The sequence below is a fragment of the Pseudochaenichthys georgianus genome, chromosome 24, assembly GCF_902827115.2.
Source record: "Pseudochaenichthys georgianus chromosome 24, fPseGeo1.2, whole genome shotgun sequence".
NCBI lineage: Eukaryota > Metazoa > Chordata > Actinopteri > Perciformes > Channichthyidae > Pseudochaenichthys > Pseudochaenichthys georgianus.
In genome coordinates, this window is record NC_047526.1 from 13282002 (window position 1) to 13303355 (window position 21354).

At 37.8% G+C, this 21354-nt stretch overlaps 1 protein-coding gene and 1 long non-coding RNA gene across 2 annotated transcripts in view; both read left to right on the forward strand.

Moving 5' to 3' along the window:
* Positions 1-14079, forward strand: part of opn8a (opsin 8, group member a) — a 44884-nt gene extending 30805 nt beyond the window's left edge. The window contains exon 4 of the mRNA XM_034075612.1: positions 13738-14079. Within this exon, the coding sequence (XP_033931503.1) occupies positions 13738-14079 (342 nt within the window). The remainder of the gene's footprint in view (positions 1-13737) is intronic.
* Positions 4837-5662, forward strand: LOC139433088 (uncharacterized). Its single transcript, XR_011642651.1, has 2 exons — positions 4837-4918; positions 5571-5662. It is a non-coding gene; the product is annotated as an uncharacterized lncRNA (long non-coding RNA).
* Positions 14080-21354: the final 7275 nt, after the last annotated feature.

Below are 21354 nucleotides of genomic sequence, written 5' to 3' on the forward strand. Positions count from 1 at the left end.
ATACGTTTTATTTGGTGAAAACATTTACATATTAAGAGTAGCCTACATACAAAATGGGGGGAAAGTAGAAGGCATGATAGAAATATAGAATAGAAAATATCAAGAAGATACTGTAGTGATCTCTACAATAAAACAGTTTAGTGCAGGACGCAGTGGTTGCGTTAGACTTTTTCGTTGTCAGTCATTTTGACTGACAGGATCGTAACATTTCCGTCATAATTCATTATTACCCGTCATTTTATTTTTCATGTTTTAATAATGAGATGAGACATATTTCATATTTATGTTTGGGTACTGAGCAGCAAATGCTCATTCATTCTTTTTTTTAATGATTCATTCAGAACTTTTAAGGGCATGGAGAAAAAAAAAGATGAACAGAGACACCGACCGTGTGGTCACTTTTCATGTCAACACGAACATGAATGATTTATTTTTTCCTGCACTGACAGACAGCACAGCAGAGGGGCGCTGAGGCCGCTAAAAACACCGCGACCATTGTGCCTAAACTGGCAAATATGAACAATGCCATCGTTTTAAATGAGACAATTACAATCAAAATATGAACAAAACATTTACAAGAACAACTCAATTGATCTGCTGTAGCCTAGCCTGAACGCTGATTTCTGCATCGTCGTGCACCCTCGGACAAATCCGTTACTCATCTTAGCTTTTCTACAGGTGTCGCAGAAATGTGTTGCCATCTTGCCTCCTCCGCCACTTAAACTCTTGCTCCCACTGAACCCGGTACTCCCGCTTGAACTCCTTGCCACTTGCTTACCCCTCTACCGCTGGCTGAACGTTGTCAGTTTTAGTCTTACTGGCTTGTCCTTCATCCTCCACCGCATCAATCCCTCTTTTTTCACCTCGTTTATCCACACTATCACAATTACTGGGCTTATTAAAAAAGCTTCGGACGATCAGCTGCCGTGACATTTTGCGATTGCTAAAGCCAGTTAAACAACGAGGTAATCAATGAGGTCAAAAACAAGACTAGACAATAGCTGCTTAATATGCACACGCTCGCCACCAACTGGACAGGGGTGTGAATGACTAAATAATAGTTACAGACTACAGTAGAGTAGGCCTACAGTAGATCGCCCTCAGTCGACCTGGCCACTAAGAATGTAATATAATGTGGGCCGCTGGTGGACATTTTGGCGCTGTTCCGAGTTGTGTTCTAATCTGTCAAAATGACGGATTGCTTTCAGATGTGTCCGTCATTGTTAGAAAAAATCCGTCATTGACAGAAAATATTCGGTTAACGCGACCTCTGGCAGGACGTCCAAAGATATTAACAGGAGGATGTGCAAAACAGACAAACTAATAAGGCTTTATTTAAACATTAAAGAATACTTTAAGTTAAGGTCTTCTTTTGAATAAGGATAAAACGTTGGGGTTATCCACAGATAAATATGAAGTCTGACAAAGTACTTAATGTCCAATATATTGCATAGTTTATTTTGGCACTTGACAATCACCTTCCCTGAATTTGAGTCAGGTGTAACTAAAGTCTGATTTAAGGGTTGTTTATATTTCACATCATTAATCAGAATCTGCAAAGTAACTAAAATAAATGTAGTGGAGTAAAAATACCAGGTTAACCTCTGAATTCTAGTGGAGTAGAACAAAGTAGTATGCTGCTGTAACAAAAACATTTCCCAACTTGGGATCAATAAAGTATATCTTATCTTGTCTTATCTTAAGATGATCGATGGCTACTGCCATATTTGCAAAATTTGCCTCTGAACCTTGACAAGTGCATGCTTCAGGCTTATCAATGAACAACAGGAGGGGTCACAGACATAAGACCAGCTGTTAAATAAAGCTCTTCTGACCTTACAGTAGGTGTCATGTCTGTATATCAATTCAGCCATATATTAATTATATGTTTTAAATTTGACAACACCACTGTGTTTCGTATCCCCTAAACCTCCAGGGTGTACACAGTTTAATACTGGCAACTTCTAATTGTGGGAAATACGAAAACGTCTTATAAAGAGACGTGCCATTGAACATGTTGCGAAACACACAATAGCCAGCATGTGTAGTTCTGGGGGGGGGGGTGCTGGAGCCGGGGGGTGGACCCGTCCAATTCCAGTTTTGGAAAGTCTGCCGTGGTTCCATTCTATGGAGTCAGATTTGGGTCAATATTCTAGCGCGCAAAACAAGCTACTCACGAGCGGAAAATGTGCTTTTACACGCGCATGAAATGACCCTCGCGTGCAGATTAAACCCCCGCGAGCAGAGACAGCCCTCTTGCTCGCTCGCGGGAGTGTCAGCCTCACTCGCTCGCGGAGTCTGTCTGCGCGCGCTTGAAACTTTTCTGACACTTTGGGGCGGAGCCACTGGACTTTGATTGACAGCTGCCAGGAAACCTGGAGTTGCCAGGTTTGATAAATGCCTGAACTACCAAGAGCCGAGGAGTGACAGCAGCAATATCAGTTGGACGAGATTGAATGGTAAAGATGTCCATAAAAAAACATTATATTCGTAAAGTGTACAGCTAATATATATATATTGATTAATTTGATATAAAACAATATATTTTTGAGTGGGCTGTATCTGTCAAAAACTGCTAGCTACTGTCTGCTGTATGCACCTCTTACGAAATGAACTATAAATGAACTATAGTATTACTATAGTATACTGTAAGAGTTGTATAGTGCCCTATAGTAAGTTTGTAGTGTTCTGTAGTATTTTTCACCTGCTATCGTATTACTATAGTTTTTTCTGTAGTGTCATTTTATTAGCTATAGTAGCCCTATAATATTTCAATAGTAATACTATGTATCTAGATCTTTGTAGTATTCCTATATTATTTTAAATAGTATAACTATAGTATAATATATATAGTGTTTCATAGTTGTTTTTTAAACACACAATAGAACACTCCTAGTAATATCATGATATTGTCATAGTGAATGCATATTATTACTATAGTGTTTGTAAAAGTACTACTATAGTTTTTTTTTGTGGTGTTTCCGTATTAAGACTATATTATTTTAAATAGTACTACCATAGTATAATATATAGTGTTTCTGAACACTCCTATAGCAATAGTATGATATTGTCATAATGAATGCATATTATTACTATAGTGTTTGTAAAAGCATTACACTCCTAGAATGAATGTGTCATTTTTTTATATCAAAATAATTGATAGTTCAGGCATTTATCAAACCTGGCAACTCTGGGCTTCCTGGCAGCTGTCAATCAAAGTCCAGCGGCTCCGCCCCAAAGTGTGAGAAACTTTTCACGCACGCGCAGACAGACTCCGCGAGCGAGTGAGGCTGACACTCCCGCGAGCGAGCAAGAGGGCTGTCTGCGCGCGAGGGTCATTTCATGCGCGTGTAAAAGCACATTTTCCGCTCGTGAGTAGCTTGTTTTGCGCGCTAGAATATTGACCCAAATCTGACTCCATACCATTCCATTTCATAGAGCTGTTTGACGCTCAGCGTAACCTTGTCGCACTGCCACTCCAACATCCAATCTCTTGATGACTAATCACAGGGTTTGTAAAGCAAGGCGGATGTTGTAGTCCCAAACGATAGCTGGGGATTCTGGGTAGTGTAGTGTCTTCGTAAACTGTATAGCGTCTTAACCAAGCGGCAAACTCTGGGGAAGAGCCGGGACGCCAGTACGGAAGTGCCACACACTGCAGTTCATATATTGGCCGATAGGAACTGGCTGCAGAAAGGAGCAATTTCCATAGACCCCCATGTTAAAATGCCCAACTTTACAGCATAAAAAAACATGTTTCTACCCATGGATGCAATACATATTATTATGAATATAGTTAGGTTCCACCTTCATGATTATGGATCTGTGAGTGAATTGTTTTCTAACCTTTTATTTATATTAGGTCTTAAAGTTTTTGCATAAATTAGGGCGTGGTCACATTGAGTGACGGCTCTGTCAAGTGACTGCTGCTGCTAGCTTCTCGTCTCTCTGCTAGCTGCTCCGTGAAGCTACTGGGACTCTGCCTGCTCAGCTCATCCAAGGAACACAACTTTAAGCCGGCCGTGGTTGTTTGTTCTTCATGCTTATATATCGGACTATTGTGACTCGCTCTGCGGTTAAAACAGACGGTGCATGCATGCGGTTTTGCGGTAAGTGAAAATCGAGTACTTATTTATGTGTTAATGATTTTAATCGGCTACGTAATGAATGTTAAGGCTTGGTTTAGTGTGTAAGCGAGTGGTAGCTACATCGGTGCTAACGATGCTAATCGTAGCCTACAAGTTAAAATCATAGACTGTATATATAAAGGTTAAGCGTTAAGTGGGATAATACTGTAGAACAAACGGCTTCTGTTTGAGGTTGATAAAATAAGGTCATCCTTGTAACTTAAAGAGATATTTTATTATGTAGGTAGGAACTGTATACATCGCTAAGGTTAATTTAAATTGGCAATGCTCAAGTATGTAGACCAGCTAACGTCGAAGTAGTGTATGTGAAATCAACCTCACAATAAGATGTGTGTATATTACAAATAATAATGTCATATTTCAAGATGATTAGGTTAGATATTACAATATGGTTGGTTGAGCTGGAGTTCATTATTGAGCTTACACGTTAACGTCAGTCATCTGAATGAACGAACCCAAACCTTGTTGTTTTAATTGCATTACCAAATGGGTATCAAATAAACAGTAAGCATTGGTAACACAACTTCCAAAGTTACAATAAAATAAAAAGGACCCTGACTCGGACAATACACAATCCAACATGTTCAACAGAAGAGAATCAGTTATATTGTTTGTACACATGGTACTTTACATATATATATATATATATATATATATATATATATATACATATATATCTGTTTGTTTAAGGTGTCCAGGTGATGCAGACAGGCTGGACCAGAGAGTGAGAGACAGAACTGGACTCCTCACAGCAGTGAACTTCAGCACAGGTACAAAGACTCTATTTTTCATACTGGACAAAGAATCAAGAAAGATATTTGTTTAAATAAATGAAGTATTGACTTTAATACACTGATATACATTCCATTAAACAATACTAAATACTAGATCACCTACACATCAGTTAAGTTGAGGGTTTTTTCCATGCAAAAGGTTACATTTAGATGTTAACAAGCAATATGATTGTGTGAAAATGAGACCTTGTGTCTCAATGAGATCTACACCTGTAAAATAAAGGCTAAAGAAATATGGTTTTGTCAGCTTTCTAATTTAATGTATTGAAGGCAAAGATATTTAACACATAGTGAGAACTGCTACTATTTATCTCTCAACATTGTCTGAAAAAAACGTGGTAAAAGTTATTCTTTCAGTGAGACAACAGAGCAAGCTTCTCCAGTTACACTACGTTTTAATAACAGTTAAATATTATTTTGATAATAACATATATTTCAATGTTGATGAGCTTCATACTGTTCATTTATAATCTGATTGTCTTTGTAGCTCACTGTTGAAATAAAAAAAAATCATTACAATTACAAAATAATTATATCTACAGCCCCTAAACACACAAACACACTGCTTTCATAAATAACATACTTGTTCTGCAATAATATGTTTTATGTTTCCTGTCATTTTTGTTAGGAAAGGACATGCCTGAAAGACACGACATTTTCTCCTTCTCTGAGGGTCAAGAAGAACATCCAAGAGGAACATTAAAAGCTGATGTTATGAGATTTTAAGACCAGTACAGGACATTCACTAAGAAACTACTTTTATTGTGAAAACACAGTCAGCTGATCGAATGCACCTATTTCCACATCTACACTCCATCAGCTGATTATTTCTATTTGCCTCCCTTTATGAGCTTCACTTGTGCCTTGTACCGCAGAGTTTGCAACGTCACAAATAAATGGGGCCAATCTTCAGTCAGATGTGAATGTGTAATCTAACATTTTCAGTAAGAATAATGGACGAAAGGAGTGCAAATACAAATACAATTTATTGAAATGTGAACCAAAACTTAATCAAACATGTTTTAAATAAAAAGCACATATGGACAGAAGGTGTAAACCTATTAAGTGTATAAGTAAACACATTTAGTCAATATAAAGTGACAGACTAGGCCTGTGCAGTTGGTATCAGCTATGCCCAGCATGGGGCTCCTCCATCAGGCCCTGGTCCTCCTCCATCAGGCCTGGTCCTCCTCGCAGAGGAAAGACCCTCAGTCCTCTCCAAACCAACAGACAGGACGGCCATCACACGGAGGTTTCTCCCTGAAGTCTCTGCAGCTCTCTGGACACCATGCTGTTTTCAATCCGTCCACACTGAATATGAGAGGGGAAAATGAAAAATATAAATGCTTAGACAATAAGAAATATAAAGTTGACTGTTGAGTTGCTCAGTTTTTTTAGATTGTCAATACTATTACTGTATAACTAATATCTCAGGTTAGAGGCACATTCAAATAAAAGATTGGTCTTTAAATACATGTTGTCTTTGAATTGTTTGTCGAAAGTCAAGGATCTAGAACTGGTACTTAGTTTTAATGATACAGTCTGGTATTATGCTGTTTGGAGGAGGCCTCACAGGTAAGAGCACTAATTAGCTACCATCACATGTACCTTAGCTGACTTAAATGTATTAAAACGTATAGTTCAGTGATGGCAAAATATAAATAACTAATGTCATGCAAACATATTAATATTTGCTTGATTCCAGCTGTTGAATTTAGCACAATTGCATACAAACGTTAAGGGGTTTTAAGATTCTGAAGTTATTATGCTAAAAACTCAATAACTCAGATTATTATTTATAGTTTTGCTGAATAGTTTCATGTCCGCTTACCTTAGAAACGTAAAATGCACGGCAGTGTGCAAGATGGGGAGCATATTAGCTTAGCTTGGTAGCTTCAGCTAGTTCTGGAATTTCCAGCTCGGTGGCAGCAGGTCCTGCCCCGGCTCCGCCTCTTTGCCCTATTTGGAGCAGGCTGGAACAGGCGGGAGTTGAACTCTGACGTCACTGTCGAGCCGTTAGTGGCCGGACTCCGCCCACTAAGGGCTTCTCGGCAACTCTGCAGAATCCTATGGGTGACGTCATGGACCCTACGTCCATTTATATATACAGTCTATGGTCTTAACTCTGTAGTGTCTTTGTTTCTCTGAATCGAAGGTTTTAAAAACACAAAAGCATTGTACATAATTTAAAACCAATCAATATTGTGTAATTAACAGGATAAACTGATGTTTTTTTAGTGGATGAGTAATGCAGATATCGCTGTGTAATCATTTGACAGTGAGGGGAATATATCCGGTTTTATTATGAAACTTCGAGACCGGAAAAACTGTTTTCACCCACGCTAACTTTACATGGAAGCTGCATACACGTTATCCTGGCGAGACCTCAAATCATCTTCGTAATATCTATCAAGCTATAGATCTTACACATCGACTGGACGTGGATTCTAGGAGTAAATATACACTTCTCGCCAGAAATCGAATCAAAAGCATTTTAATGGCCCAAACTATTCCACAATTTAGGATTTTCCAGAGAGGGTTATGAATAAACGTCTCTCCGGAGCGTTTGCAATGAACGGGCCGAGAGCATGTTGTTGTACATGACCACTAGAGCACCTCTAGTGGTTATGTAAGAAACAACATACACTTTAACCCTTAACTGCCAGCGCCACCATTTGGTAGAGCACATTTTGTGTCCTTGATATCTTGTTTGAAAAAAAAAAAGTTGAACTCCATCTGATTCAGCCAGCTCTACCTTCTGGGTTGACATGTTATGCACACACAACCTCTAGATATCACTGTGGTTCGAACAGAATGCTCTTCAGCTAGCTTCCACTGAGAAAGTTGGCAATGCTAAAATCACTGCTGAAGAAAATAACTCTTTTTGGTCAACTTTTGTAAGGTAACCATATCCTTTTTGACATATTTTAGTGTCAGAGCACTGACTGAACATATTTAGATAACTTGATGCACAAAAAAAGTTTTAACAAGGGTGTAATTAATTTGTTGAAAATATGCTCAACCAATCGGTCGAATTGGCTTTTTATGGTAAACTAGCAATATGACTTTTTCAGTTTCAGAGATGTTTTCCAATAAAATATGGTAAATAAATAGCTAGATTCATGGTAATATTACTAAATCTAGTACTGCCTTATGAGTCTCAGAGTGAAAGAGTAATAATAATTTATATAGCACCTTTCATGCATGGCATTCAGCCCAAAGTTGCACACAGATGAGCAAGTTAGGCCAACACAGGATATAGACATTTGCCGTTAGGCCATTGGTTTCCTGTTAGGCCAATTCAGCATGCAGTAAGATGAGCAAGTCTTTTTTTTATTATGAAAAATACTTTTTTTTTTTACAATTATAATTTATTATCTTTTATGAATATATCTGGTTGTATATATTGCTCATTTTCCATAAAAGAAACACATTTATTTGAGTTTGTGTTTTATTTGAGTTTGATGCATACAAATACTGTACTGTATATGATGATTGTTGAACATGCACTTTTACCATACTGTAGAAGGCCAGCTCGACCAGTTGGTAGAGGCTCATAAAAACAAAACTGTGTGGTCAGTCAAATTTGTTTTAATTGTTTGTGGTTATTTGTGACCCATTTGATAAAAAAATGCAAACAAATAATTTTTCCATAGCTTTTTTCTTGGTCTGGCAGTTAAAGGGTTAAAACGTGTCTCTGGGTCGTAATAAGGGCATGAACAATCTGCCTATACTGTATGGTCGTTTTTTGTAGGAGGACAGGCTGCATCGTAATGAGGCAAAAAATCTCACAAATTAATTTGTGAAATCCAGATAGTGATTAAAAATGCCTTATTCCTCAACTGGGGTTAAAGAAAAAAAGCTGTGAGGAACTTCAAATGATTATATGCTTAGCAAAGGCAATGGAAAGAGATGTTATTAACTCAAATCAATGCAAAACACAAGAATAGATACAAGAAAACAAACGAAAAGAAACCAAAATGAAATCACAACTGTATTGTTTGACTTTGCCTCTTTTCTCGAGAATTGTATCGACCTAAATTGAATAATATGACAGAAAAACATGTACACATTTTCAGAATTCAATGACATGCACCTATAAAAATACGGATAAAACAAATACATTCAATATTGGTTTTTTTTATGTATATCTTCAGGCAGGTATATGTATATCCTTTATAAAAAACCTCATAGCCTGGAGCAATTTCTCAGCAGCAGCCCTGCCTATTTCGTCCTTTGTGTCATGCTGTCAGAGGAAGGCATATTTTGAAAAATACTGTATATCTTCAGTCTGTTATGTTATGTTATTTCAATATGTGTACATAGCTGAATATGTATAATCGTCACATCACACCATGGGGATAATCATTTGTCAAAGCGATTGTGCAGGCTCTATCTGGGCCAAGACTATTTGACAGGCGAACATATCTATTTGAGCGTTGACATAAAAGTGTTTTCCGAATAAGCTGGATCGTTCTGACAACATTGACAAAATCGATTTAGTTGGTGTAAATAATCGCCTGCTGATTCTGCTCCCCCCGTCACATGAAGCAGCTTAAGAAAACAACCAAGACAAATGAAGAATAAATTATAGCTTTGCATGTGAAGGCCTCTGGGAGGGGGGCTAAAGGGATGTGGCCCGCATTGAACTCGTCCAGACACCAGTGAAACGGTAAAGATAAAAACCCTTTGATTTGTGGAGGAATGATGGACAGGAGGCCACTGTCTACATCTGCTGCTATTAATTGTCTGGTAAAAAAGACAGAATATATATATTGCTCACCAATAGAGTTAGCATAGACAGCACTCTTCTGAAGATCAACACGTTATTTTAGTGTTACCGCTATGTGACGATTACATTCAGTATAGAAACAAAGTTTAGCAATGTAAACTGTAACACTCATCACCACAACAGGACCATGTTGTGTCAAGCTAAACTCGGCTACCAAGATATTGTTAATGATGTGTCCAAGTTTCCAAGTTAAAGGCTTCATTTTTCGAATCAATATACATCCATAAGCCAATTAACAAACACCCATGGCCAGTGGACCCCATTACACCAACAATCCCATGAAAAGATCACAACCAACAATCAGTACGTACTGCAAACTAAGTATATGCCATTACCAGCAGACTGTTCACACTCAAGTAAACGTAATCAATGTCTATTTTCTGGATAACCTGAATGTATGGATCACAACGTTCAAGCAAACGTTGAATTAACACAAATGTAAATCAACATCCCTTTTTCCAACATGGATTAATGACTTTACAGGCCAACCAGAGAAACAGGCCCAACGTGTCAGGTCCCCAACTGGCTTTTACCTACAAAACATCTCTCAGACACACATATTAGCCAAGAAGAGACTCAAAAATACAATGAAATACAGATTAAATTATTACAGAGGTACACAAGGAGACCTCACACAGACACATAAACACTTCAAAGAGAACCCTTAGAGACTAACATCAAAAATGTATATGAAAAAATAACCAGAAAGAGACCAAACATGACTAAAGAGACACAGAGGTAATAATTTAGGTAAGATATTGGGGTCTAATGTATGTCTGTGACCAAGGGCCTAGAATCATCAACCTTCCTTTCAGGTTTTCCAGTATTGCATATTTTTACCAAAGAACTTTATTGTATGTTCGAGCTCCCCTCTTTATTCCCTCGACTGTACCCTACTCAGCACTAATCACTCACCAGCACTCAAGTTTTATTATTAAATTGTTTACTTGTTTTAAATTTACACATTTAAAAAATTGGAAAGGCTGAAGACCCAAAGTGAACTTTGGGGCGGTTGAGAATGTCATGTCTGATATTCAGAAATTAAATTAATGTGTTCACAAAATCCTGTTATTGGCATACTGCCTTTTATTCATTTTATGAAATGTTATGAAGTATGTAATTTTGAACAGAGCCCATCTATCAACATATAATGACCTCAATATGCTGTACGTGGCATTCTGCCCCAAGCTTTTTATTCCCACTTTTGAGGTAATCCTGTAAAGGATTAATTTGACATATTTGCAGAAAGCGTACACATCTTCCGGCGCAGACTAAAAACTCATCTCTTTCGACTCCACCTCGAGCGATAGAATTACTAACAAAGAACTGCTAACAGAGCACGTATATACTAATAAAGGACTGGCTTATCTATAGCCAGTTGAGTAGCACTTGAAATGCTTGGCTCTATGAAACCTGATGTACTTATATGATTCTGTTTTCTTCAAGGTTGTGTCTTCCTGGTCGAATGTACTTATTGTAAGTCGCTTTGGATAAAAGCGTCAGCTAAATGCAATGTAATGTAATGCAATGTAATGTAATGTAATTTGGAAATGATTAGCCCTCTTTTGCAAAGATATAGATACAAAAATAATCACACTCATGTGTCTCTGCTTAAGATAAAGCTAGAGAGCCAATGATAACGAGAAAATTAGTTGAGTTTAGGGGTGAAAAGTGCTCTGTCCAATTAAAAAAACACAAGACCTGTATCTTATCCTTAATGAAAATGTTATAATTTATTTCAGCAGCTATCATCTTGTCATCCATGTTAGGTTGCTAGCCAACAAGCAACGACTCCAGGAAGTCACTAGCTCAGTCAAGAAAGGGTTTCAGAAATTAATTATTTGTTGTACCACAACATGTCGTGGTTTACATAACGTGCTAATTAATTAGTTTGATTACCGTTGTTAATTTCGACAGAGCCATGCCGGCTGTTACACCTGCTTCCTGTCTCCATGCTACCTTGCTCAACTGCTCAATGGCTATCTCTAGATCAGTGGTAAGACATTCTCAGCAAATCAGAATCAGAAACAGGTTTATTACCATGTAGGTTTACACGTACGAGGAATTTGACTTAGTGTCGTGGTGCATACATAAAAGTAAAGAATTAAAAAACACGGGTTGAGAACTAGAAAAATAACTGCATTTCATAGAATCAGTTTACCTTACATTCGAATATGGCTATGTTTTTATAGTTATATGTCATATAGTGTATGGATAAATAAATGTATATTAAATATATATAAAATAAGTGTTAGGTGTTTAGGTATTTTAATGTGCTTTTTTTATTAAAAGAAATATAGAATATCAACTTCATTTAACTCACTTATGCCTCCCACACCTCTCACAAGGCAGTAGAAAAGGTCTATAGGGGATTCACACTACATTTATCACCAACACTATGCAACAAAGAAAATCCCTATAGATAAAAGTTAAGGACATTGGTTGTGTGTCTTGTGTGATATTTGCAGCAAGCAATCTCTTTTCAATTCCTCGAAACGCGGCTTGACTTCAGTGTAAGGTTTATCGGATGTGCCTCACGTAATCTAAAAGCCCCCAGAGTGCGTCTTATCCAAGGATTTTATTGTATGTCCACATATGTGCATTTACTTGTGTGTGTAAGTGCATATTCATGAGAGAGTCAAAGTGCGCGCATTGAATTGATTTTGAAAGTGTTTTTGCTGCAGTAGGCCTATACGAAATTAGATCAGAATCGAAAGTGTCTCACTCATCTGCAGATTGTGCTCAGAGTGCGCAGGGTCGGCGACTGGTCATCACTTTTACACATCTGGGTTCCTGTGAACACAACACGTTTAATTGTGTCTATGGCCTCTGGATATGGCTATTGAGTGCGTGTTTGAGTGAGCGTGGTTGTTGTACCTGTGTCATTCACTTTAGCTTAGTTATCCTGCATTCATCATTTGCGCTTGATTGCCTGCATTCCACCAAATTAGTTTAAAAAGAATTATGACATTTTATCTGTTTCACTCCATCATTATTTCTTCATATATCACAAGGTAGTTGTAATCTTTTACGTGTTCTATAATTGTAATAATTTAGTCAAATCTTAGAAGAGCTATTTTACAGCCTCTACACTGCTCCTAGTACTACATTGAAGTCATTTAACAACAAATTGGAAAGTACTTCACTTGAGTGCACATTTTTTTAACTGTATGACATTTTATTTCCTTTGTTCAAATAAACTATTTTGGTATCATTCAAACAGTGTTTGATCAGAAGATGACAACATTGATTGTGTGGAATATTTGAAGGGGGAAGTAACGTCTCTTAATAAAAAGCAATGGGGAATTAGCTAATTGGAGAGTATTGCAAATAAAGCTGTCACTTTCTTGCACATAACAAATCATTTACACTTGTTTTTTTAGATATTGTGACAGATATTCAAATCCCTAATGGCCAAATAGACTGCCTTATATAATTTGAATTCAATTACCTGCCAGAATGCTGACCTGCTGTCTTTTCTTATCGTTAAAGCCATGATAACAATCAATTCAAACAATCAATTCCAGCTGTGCTTTATTCTTTGATGTGACATGGTAAGCTTTCTTTCAGGCTTCACAACATTTCATTTTTATCATCAACCACCATTGTTTCACCAGGGCTTGGGAGAATGTAAGTCGTGAGTTCATTATTTTTCAGGATTATGCTTATTTGCTTTCCTGCTGAATGAAGACATTATTTTGTTCTGTTATCACTGGACAAAGCCAGGCTATCCGTTTCCTCATGTGCAAAATTGAGTTAGCAACCAGCAGGTGGTAGCTTCATATGTAAAGTACAGACAAGAAAGTGTTTTTGATCTTCTTATGGAACCCTCAGCAAGAGAGAGAATAATCAGAAGATGGCGTTTTTTTAAACGTATTTTCCCCTCTATTCTCTTACTGGCCTTCTTGTCTTTACTGAAGCCACATATTTCACACAGCCCACTGTTTTATTCTCTCTATTCCCTCCCTCCCTTCAGTGCTTTCATCTGTTATTCTTCTTTCAGATGGCTTTGATGATCAGTTCTGGGTTCTTCATCGCCTGGACCCCCTATGTGGTTGTGAGCTACTGGAGCATGTTTCACTCACGGGAGAAGGGCCACATGTCTCCCGTTATCAGCATGCTACCTTGCTTCTTTGCTAAGAGCTCCACCGTATACAACCCTTTCATTCACTTCGTCTTCCAGCGTACCTCCTGGCAAGAGCTTCTGCGCCTCCAGAGACTGATGTTTTGTTGTTCTCATCGAGGGAATTTACCTACAGAAGGCAGGAAGCTTGGAGAGCAAATGGTCAAAGTGTCAGACTCCACCAACTTTGAAAATAAGACTGCTGAAACCTGTTTGGGATAATGGGAGATCCTCCCTGTAAACAGTCTGGGATTCAGATACTGGCGTACGGCTAATACAAGTCTACAATCTTATATTATTGCTTTTAGATTAACGAACAAAATTCAGTGTTTTGGAAAATTCCCTTTTTTGCTTTTTGCCAAGCATTAGCCTACATATGAACATCAATATCCTTCTTGTGTCTATGCTTAATTTGTAGCTATAGAACAAGCCCCCAGTTAGCTTAGCTTAGGTGAAAGACTGGAATTTTACCAGCATGGATACACCTGTTCAAATGTTTTGTGGAGTAGGTTGCAACTCCCAAATTCATTTACCTTTGTTTTGGATATACACCTAATTTATAAGAATATTGTCCCTTAAACGTTAACGCTTTGTTCGGAGCACAGTACAAAAGAGCAGGCTTAGCCTGTAGTACTATTTGCTCCCTCATCTCCAAGCCCATTTTGTTTCTGTGTATTATTTTACATGTAAAGTAATACACAAGTATGTGACCAGTGTCACATACTTTCTCGATAAAGTTGAAACATTCAACTTGTGCAGAACAGTTTTCATTTCTACGGCTTTTTTGGCAGAAATTGTATGGTGTTGCAAGGCAAGGCAAGTTTATTTATATAGCACTTTTCAACGCAAGGCAATTCAAAGTGCTTAATTGCGACTCAATTACATACAAGCTAGCTGTTCCTTTTGAAACACAGAGGGAACGGCTAGCTAGCTAGCTAGTCCACTTTCTAGCCCCCTTAAAGCTTACTTATTAAAATATAATTCTACAAAGCCTCAAATCAGCATGATGCACTTAAAAGAGTTATGTGCCAGACTGTTGCTTGGTTAGGCTAGCTGTATCCCACTATTTCCCGACTTGGTGCTAAGCTAAGCAAACCGGCGTATGACTCGAGCTACATTTTTAACGAACAGACATGAGAGTGGTATCGCAATTCATTAAAAGGTAAATGTCAATGCCATTTTTTTAAAATTCAAAGACACAGAGGAAACAAGAAGTAGCAGATTAGCATTACAGACAGAAAACAAGAAAGTTAAATATTAATGTTTTGTGAATGTGACCTTCACTTGGCCTCCCATAATATATTTATTTAATGTCTTTGATGAGCGTTCCCCGATTCCCATGGCACAGTGTAAGTGCTGTATTGTTTCCCCAGAATGCAAGGTCAAATGGCTGCCTCTGAAAGTAGTATTCAGCTCTTGATTATGGTTTTAACCAAACACATCAGGGACATCTGGACATGAACACTTGAGCAAATCATTGTGCCACCTTTTATATAACTTGCCTTTAACTCCATCTGTTCTTATTATGCAACCCTTACAATAATGAAAAACATTAGGTAATGTAGCTTTCATGTCATATCATTACCTGTATTTATATCATGCTGACATTAAGCACATTAAGCATGCAGCTCAGATGGAGTCGGTCTCCCACAGAAGAATTTTCCACATACATTTGGCCACAAGGGACCTACTGTTACTCACAGTTTTGCGTGTTTAAACTAATGATTAAGCTTGTCTACCGGATAATGCTAATTTGAGCTTGAGAAAAACAACAGCTTGCAGAATTGGTATGTCTGATTTAAAAAAAAGAAATAGAACAAGAAGATACAGGCTACACTGGAGGGAATGTTGGTCGGGATAATAAGGGCAGCATGGGTTATCTGTTCTACACAGTGCAAACAAATTGGTCTTACATTGCACAATTTAAGCCTAAATAGAAAATGCACAAGGTTGTATAGAGTAAAGCGAGTCTGTGTGTGTGTGTGTGTGTGTGTGTGTGTGTGTGTGTGTGTGTGTGTGTGTGTGTGTGTGTGTGTGTGCGTGCGTGCGTGCGTGCGTGCGTGCGTGCGTGCGTGCGTGCATGCGTGCGTGCGTGCGTGCGTGTGTCTTGGATCTGTTTGTTGGTTTGCGTGTTTGTTTTAGGCTGCAGCTCTGTACATATGAATACTTCTGTTTCATATGTATTGTTATTCAGTTTTCTGATTGAAGCCATGGAATGTAACACAAAGGGAAGAGGTAGAGAGAGCTAATAAGGTCAAATAAATATTAGAGTTCTGCAGTCGATGTAAGGATCACTCTAAGCTTGAATCTCAAGCAATACAAACTGACCTAACTAACAACGTAAATGAATAAGCCTACATCTGAACTGGAAGCATACAAACATGTGGAACTTTGCTTCAAAGTGCTTCATGCTATGATTTTATCAGCACCACATAAGGAAATGTTGTTTTTCACAGAGCTTTGAAAGCTTTACATACTAAGGCTAAATGTCTTTGTAACTGTATTTGTTTTCTTTTTTCAAGGACACATGTCTGTTGGCCTTGGACTGCCATGTCTTTTTATGTGAAAAGGATTTTAGAATTAGAATTCATAGATTAGTCCTAATAAAGCAACACTTTGACATTTTGGGTAATATGTGTATTCTCTTTCTTGTCGAGAGTTATATGAAAAGATAACAACATCTTTCCATTACATGCAAGTACATGACCAGGAATAAATGGATCAAATGGGTAAATTGAAAGTAGATTAAAATAATGATTATGTCCCAAAAATGGACAGGGTCTGTTTGTGTTTTGATTTCTCAACACCCTTTTATCTAAATAACTTCACACATTATGTATTGCTCAAGGCCCAAAGAATGGCAGTGGCAAGTGTCAAATTGTTTGGATAAGTGTTTCTCGAGGAAGCTGCTAGCAGATAAAACACACACAAATAATCGTCTTGTTCTGGATTTAAACGATTCGAATTGGCACTGTGTCTCTTCGAGAGATCTATTAGTATTTCAATTGCTAGGGGCAATTACCATTTTCTCCATCTTTTGGCAGAGAAAACATTTATCTCACCTATATTCAATCCTGGATACAAAAGAAAGCAAAAAATTGGCCACCCTCCAAATTCATTGATATTCAAGTGAATGATTGGCCCTCCAATCCCTCACTACTCTCTGTAATTTCAGAGAAAAATCACTATAGCTCAGAAATGTCGCCATTATAGGGGCGTGTTAAGGTTAGAGTTTATTTCGGTGTCCAATCTTAGTTGAACACATGGTTGTTGTTTGACCCAAAACCATGTCAGTTCAGTCCGTCAGGCTTGTAATTCTTTGAGCACAACAAAGCTAAATTCTATTCGCCTCCATTGTATTTGGTTAGCAGCAGAAATCTCTGACGGCTATCTTAGATATTATAAAAGTAATATCAAACTATATGGCAGGATGCCACTCAAAGTAAGTCTTCAAAACCCCAGAGGGGTTTAAATACAGAACAAATGATTATGCGTGTTAGTTCACATGCACGACAGAATGAATAATTGAACGTTTCTCTCTTCCCCGGAGAGGAAAGACAAGCTGGTCATTACAGTAGCTGCTCCTTTCAAAGAAAAATCAGCTCTACAGTCAGGCTGTCAACACTTTCATTAATTTAATAATGTTTTGGTTTGAAAGCATCACCTTAGTCAATGGGGGCTCTTTTCATTTATGTTTGTTGTTATGGTTTGAGGAGAAGACGTCCTCCAGTGTATGTTGGTTGAAGAAGACTCTCATAACAAGCTTGAAGAGAAACCCCAGTTGTGTCTGTCTTACTGAGCAAATCAAATGTGTGCAGGGATGTGAAGGGATTTATATAATATGGCCTTGAAACATATGAAGAATAGAACTAATAGATTAAGCCACTCACACTGTGTGTGCTGTTTTGAACATGAAGACCTCTCTTGATTCTTCAGAATTCTCATTTCAATACAACACATGAATCATCAGAATCTTAATTAGTCGCTGCATGGAGGAGCTTCTTCAGTGCCATCATAGGCTCGGGTGAGAGGATAGAAAAAGACTCTTGAGTTCTCAAGTGCTAATGCCGTGGCAGGAGAACAGCAACACAAGTATTAACAATAACAAGCATGGGTGAATTTCAACATTTTTTATTTTTTAAATGTCAATTGGTGTTTTGTCACAAATTGATAAAAAAAGGTATTCAGTATGTAGGTTTCATGATCAGTATTTACTGTATGTTGTACTGGATACGACCTTCAGATATGATATGGCAAAGACGTATGCGATTATGTGCGTAATAGACACACAGTTATGAAATGACCACAAAAATAGGAATATACCCACACATAAAGATAAAAGCACAGCATATGCCTCCTGTGGTTAATTGTAAGGATGTTAGCATGAGTTAAATGATGTCATCCTAACAATGCTACTATAGAACCCAGTTAGAGTGCTTTGTGCAGTTTGCATAGCGCAAGGTAGCTTTCTTAATTTAAATAATAGGCTTTAACTAAAAAAGCCCTGCTTTTTATTTAAAGCCATCATTTTAAAAAAGAACACCCTGCCAAGTCTTTGTTTTGTTGTTAAGCAGCCACTGACAACCTTTCTTAACCTTGAACTGCTTTGACATGATGGGTTCTGCGCCCATATTGTTTTCCTCAGATTAAGAATTATTTAAACCTTGACCTATTTTACAATTCACCTTTGGACGTGCAACCAATCTGATGACAGCTGTATGAAGAAGCGCAGGTAACCACAGAAACGGAAATAGCATATGAAGGCAGCTTAACTGTTATTTTGCCATAGAGTAAACTTACACATCCTTTTAGTTTTCAATAGCTGGTTAACATAAATCTGCATTACAATACAATACAGCTTTATTTATAGGGCAAAGTGCTGTACAGTCAAATAAACAAAACAAAACATACAAAACATAACACAGCACAGCTCACTCACCATAAAACAAGTACAAGTAAAAACAATAGACAATTTAAAAGAAATAAAAGCAACACTCTAAAAGATGTTAATATGCTAAGGAGAAGAGGTGGGTTTTAAGAAGTGATTTGAAAGCAGACAGTGTGGAGGCCTGTCTGATATGCATGAGCAGATCATTTCACAGTGTGGGTTTAATAGGTGCAAGTTGGGAACATAAAGCCCTTTCCTGAATGCCCAATTGTTTCAACCTCGCTCCTGCCCTGAACTGCAGCTGACAGTAACACTCGGTCTTGTGAACAAAAATAATGTCCCAAAAAGACAGTAAAAGGAAGATAACTGCCGCAATGTAAACATTGCAAGTTTCAACTAAACATGTTTTATAAGATAAGAAATGCAGTCAATGCTTGTCTGGGCGTAAGGATAATCATGTTGTGGTTCTGTGGTCTGTAAACAAAAACACTTGTGTTTACATTGACAGCTCCACAGGGTCCCTTGAATACTTACAGTCATGGACATTGTTTTGACCACAAATGGAAGAAAAAAACACTTACCTATGCGTGTGTTTGTTCTTGCTTTTTTACCATCTTGGATAACCAAAAGTTTCACAAGGGTTTTTACCTTAACCTGAAGGTTTCTTCTGATGTTTTTAGATGACACCTATCCAGAAAAGGCCACCATGTTTTCAAAATAACGTTCAGTCCACATCCATCATATTAAAATAATGCATTAACATACTTTTGACACTTTCCCCTCTGGCTATATCAGCTTTATTTTGTCAGACAAACAACACTCTAATCAACACCTGACACCTCTAAAACTAACATTTACTAAGTGTTTTCAAATGGTTTCATTCTTTAAATTTGACAGCCGGGTGTAATCATGCTGTCAATTTAAGTCACGCCTTATGACACCCCATAATATGCTTAGATGTGTTTAGGGCCGCATCTTTATCAAACCTGTGAAGTTGTGTGCCGCTTGGAGCATGTTAACCCTCTGGAGTCTAAGGGTATTTTCTCGAATTTTTGATGTTTTCTTAAATCCCCTTTTAAATGTATTTCTTCTCACATGGCACCCCATGTGTTAAATATCAAAATGTTCAGGACAATCTCTGGTATTGCTATATATGCAAATTACTCACCTTAGAGCACTGTTTGATGAGATAAGTAGCTCAAAAGCTTAAAATGTTACATCCGATTTTCGGAAAATCTTCAAAACTCTTGTGAAAACACAAATGTACTCATGTGATCGAAATGTTTTGGTATTTTAGATTTGGTTACCAAAGTCTTAGGATCACAAAAGCAGTGAAATATTTGAATTACACTGTATATAAATGTGTAATTCATGTTTAAAATGAAAAACATTTAATTCGAATTTTAAAACAAGTGTTTATCACTCTACTTTCACCACAGCAGGGACTGAGATACATTAGGACTGAATAATGACTTCATATTACATACCAAGGTTCATGTGATGTGTACCAACAATTTATTATAAATATGTTTTTTTCAACCAACTATTTGTATAAATATAAGAAACTGGAAAATCTAACTATTTACAATATTGAACATCAGAACTTTCAACCAACTATTCATTATAAATGTCAAGACAGTGTCAAGGTCTTTGTCTGTCTTCCAAGACAGTGGGTCTGGCTGCTGTGTAGGTGGGGGTGATGGTGCATGGGCTGCTGTGTAGGTGGGGTGTACAAGTGCTACACGAGACCTCCACGAGACCTCCTTGCTGGCTGGGTTGAAGGTGATGGCTGTGGTGGAGCCTTTGTGCTGAAGTGTATCTTGACCTGGTGGCAGCCGCAGATGGAGGTGGAGGCAGCTGTAGTGATGCTGGTCTGCTGGTCCTTGGTGGTGATGGCTCTGGTGAAGGCCCTTGAGCCACAGTAGATCTTGACCTGGGGGCCGGCACAGATGGATGTTGTGGCTGCTGGATAAACGCCGCCTGTGGGCCACTAGGCCCAGACAGCTGTGAAACTTCTCTGTAAAACAAATAAAAATGTAGGACAATAATTAATTTCATTGAAATAAAGTTCAAGTAAAATGTTGCTCAAGCACAAATAACAATGCACACATAAAAACAAAGTTTGGGAGGTTGGAAAAGGAGTCTCTCTCGATCTCTCACACACACACACACACACACACACACACACACACACACACACACACACACACACACACACACACACACACACACACACACACACACACACACAGGTATTTCCAGTTACTTTACATTCAGTATAAAATCACATATACATAGGCTACATCTGATTACAAAGTCTCATCTGTACAGGACGGTAAAATAATAACAGGCACACATAAATAAATCTATGACTAAGTCTCATCTGTACAGGACGGTATGATAAAATAATCGATGGCAAAAACATGTCACTGTAAATGTCTCCGTCGTGGGACGAATACATGATTAATTTAATCATCTACACATGTAATCTCACTTTTACACACCAAAATAACGTTAACACAGAGTAAACGTTTGCTAATGGAGTCTATTTTCTATTTTCTATTTCTATTCGTGGATGACCTTAAACTTTTTGATGTTAAACACGACCA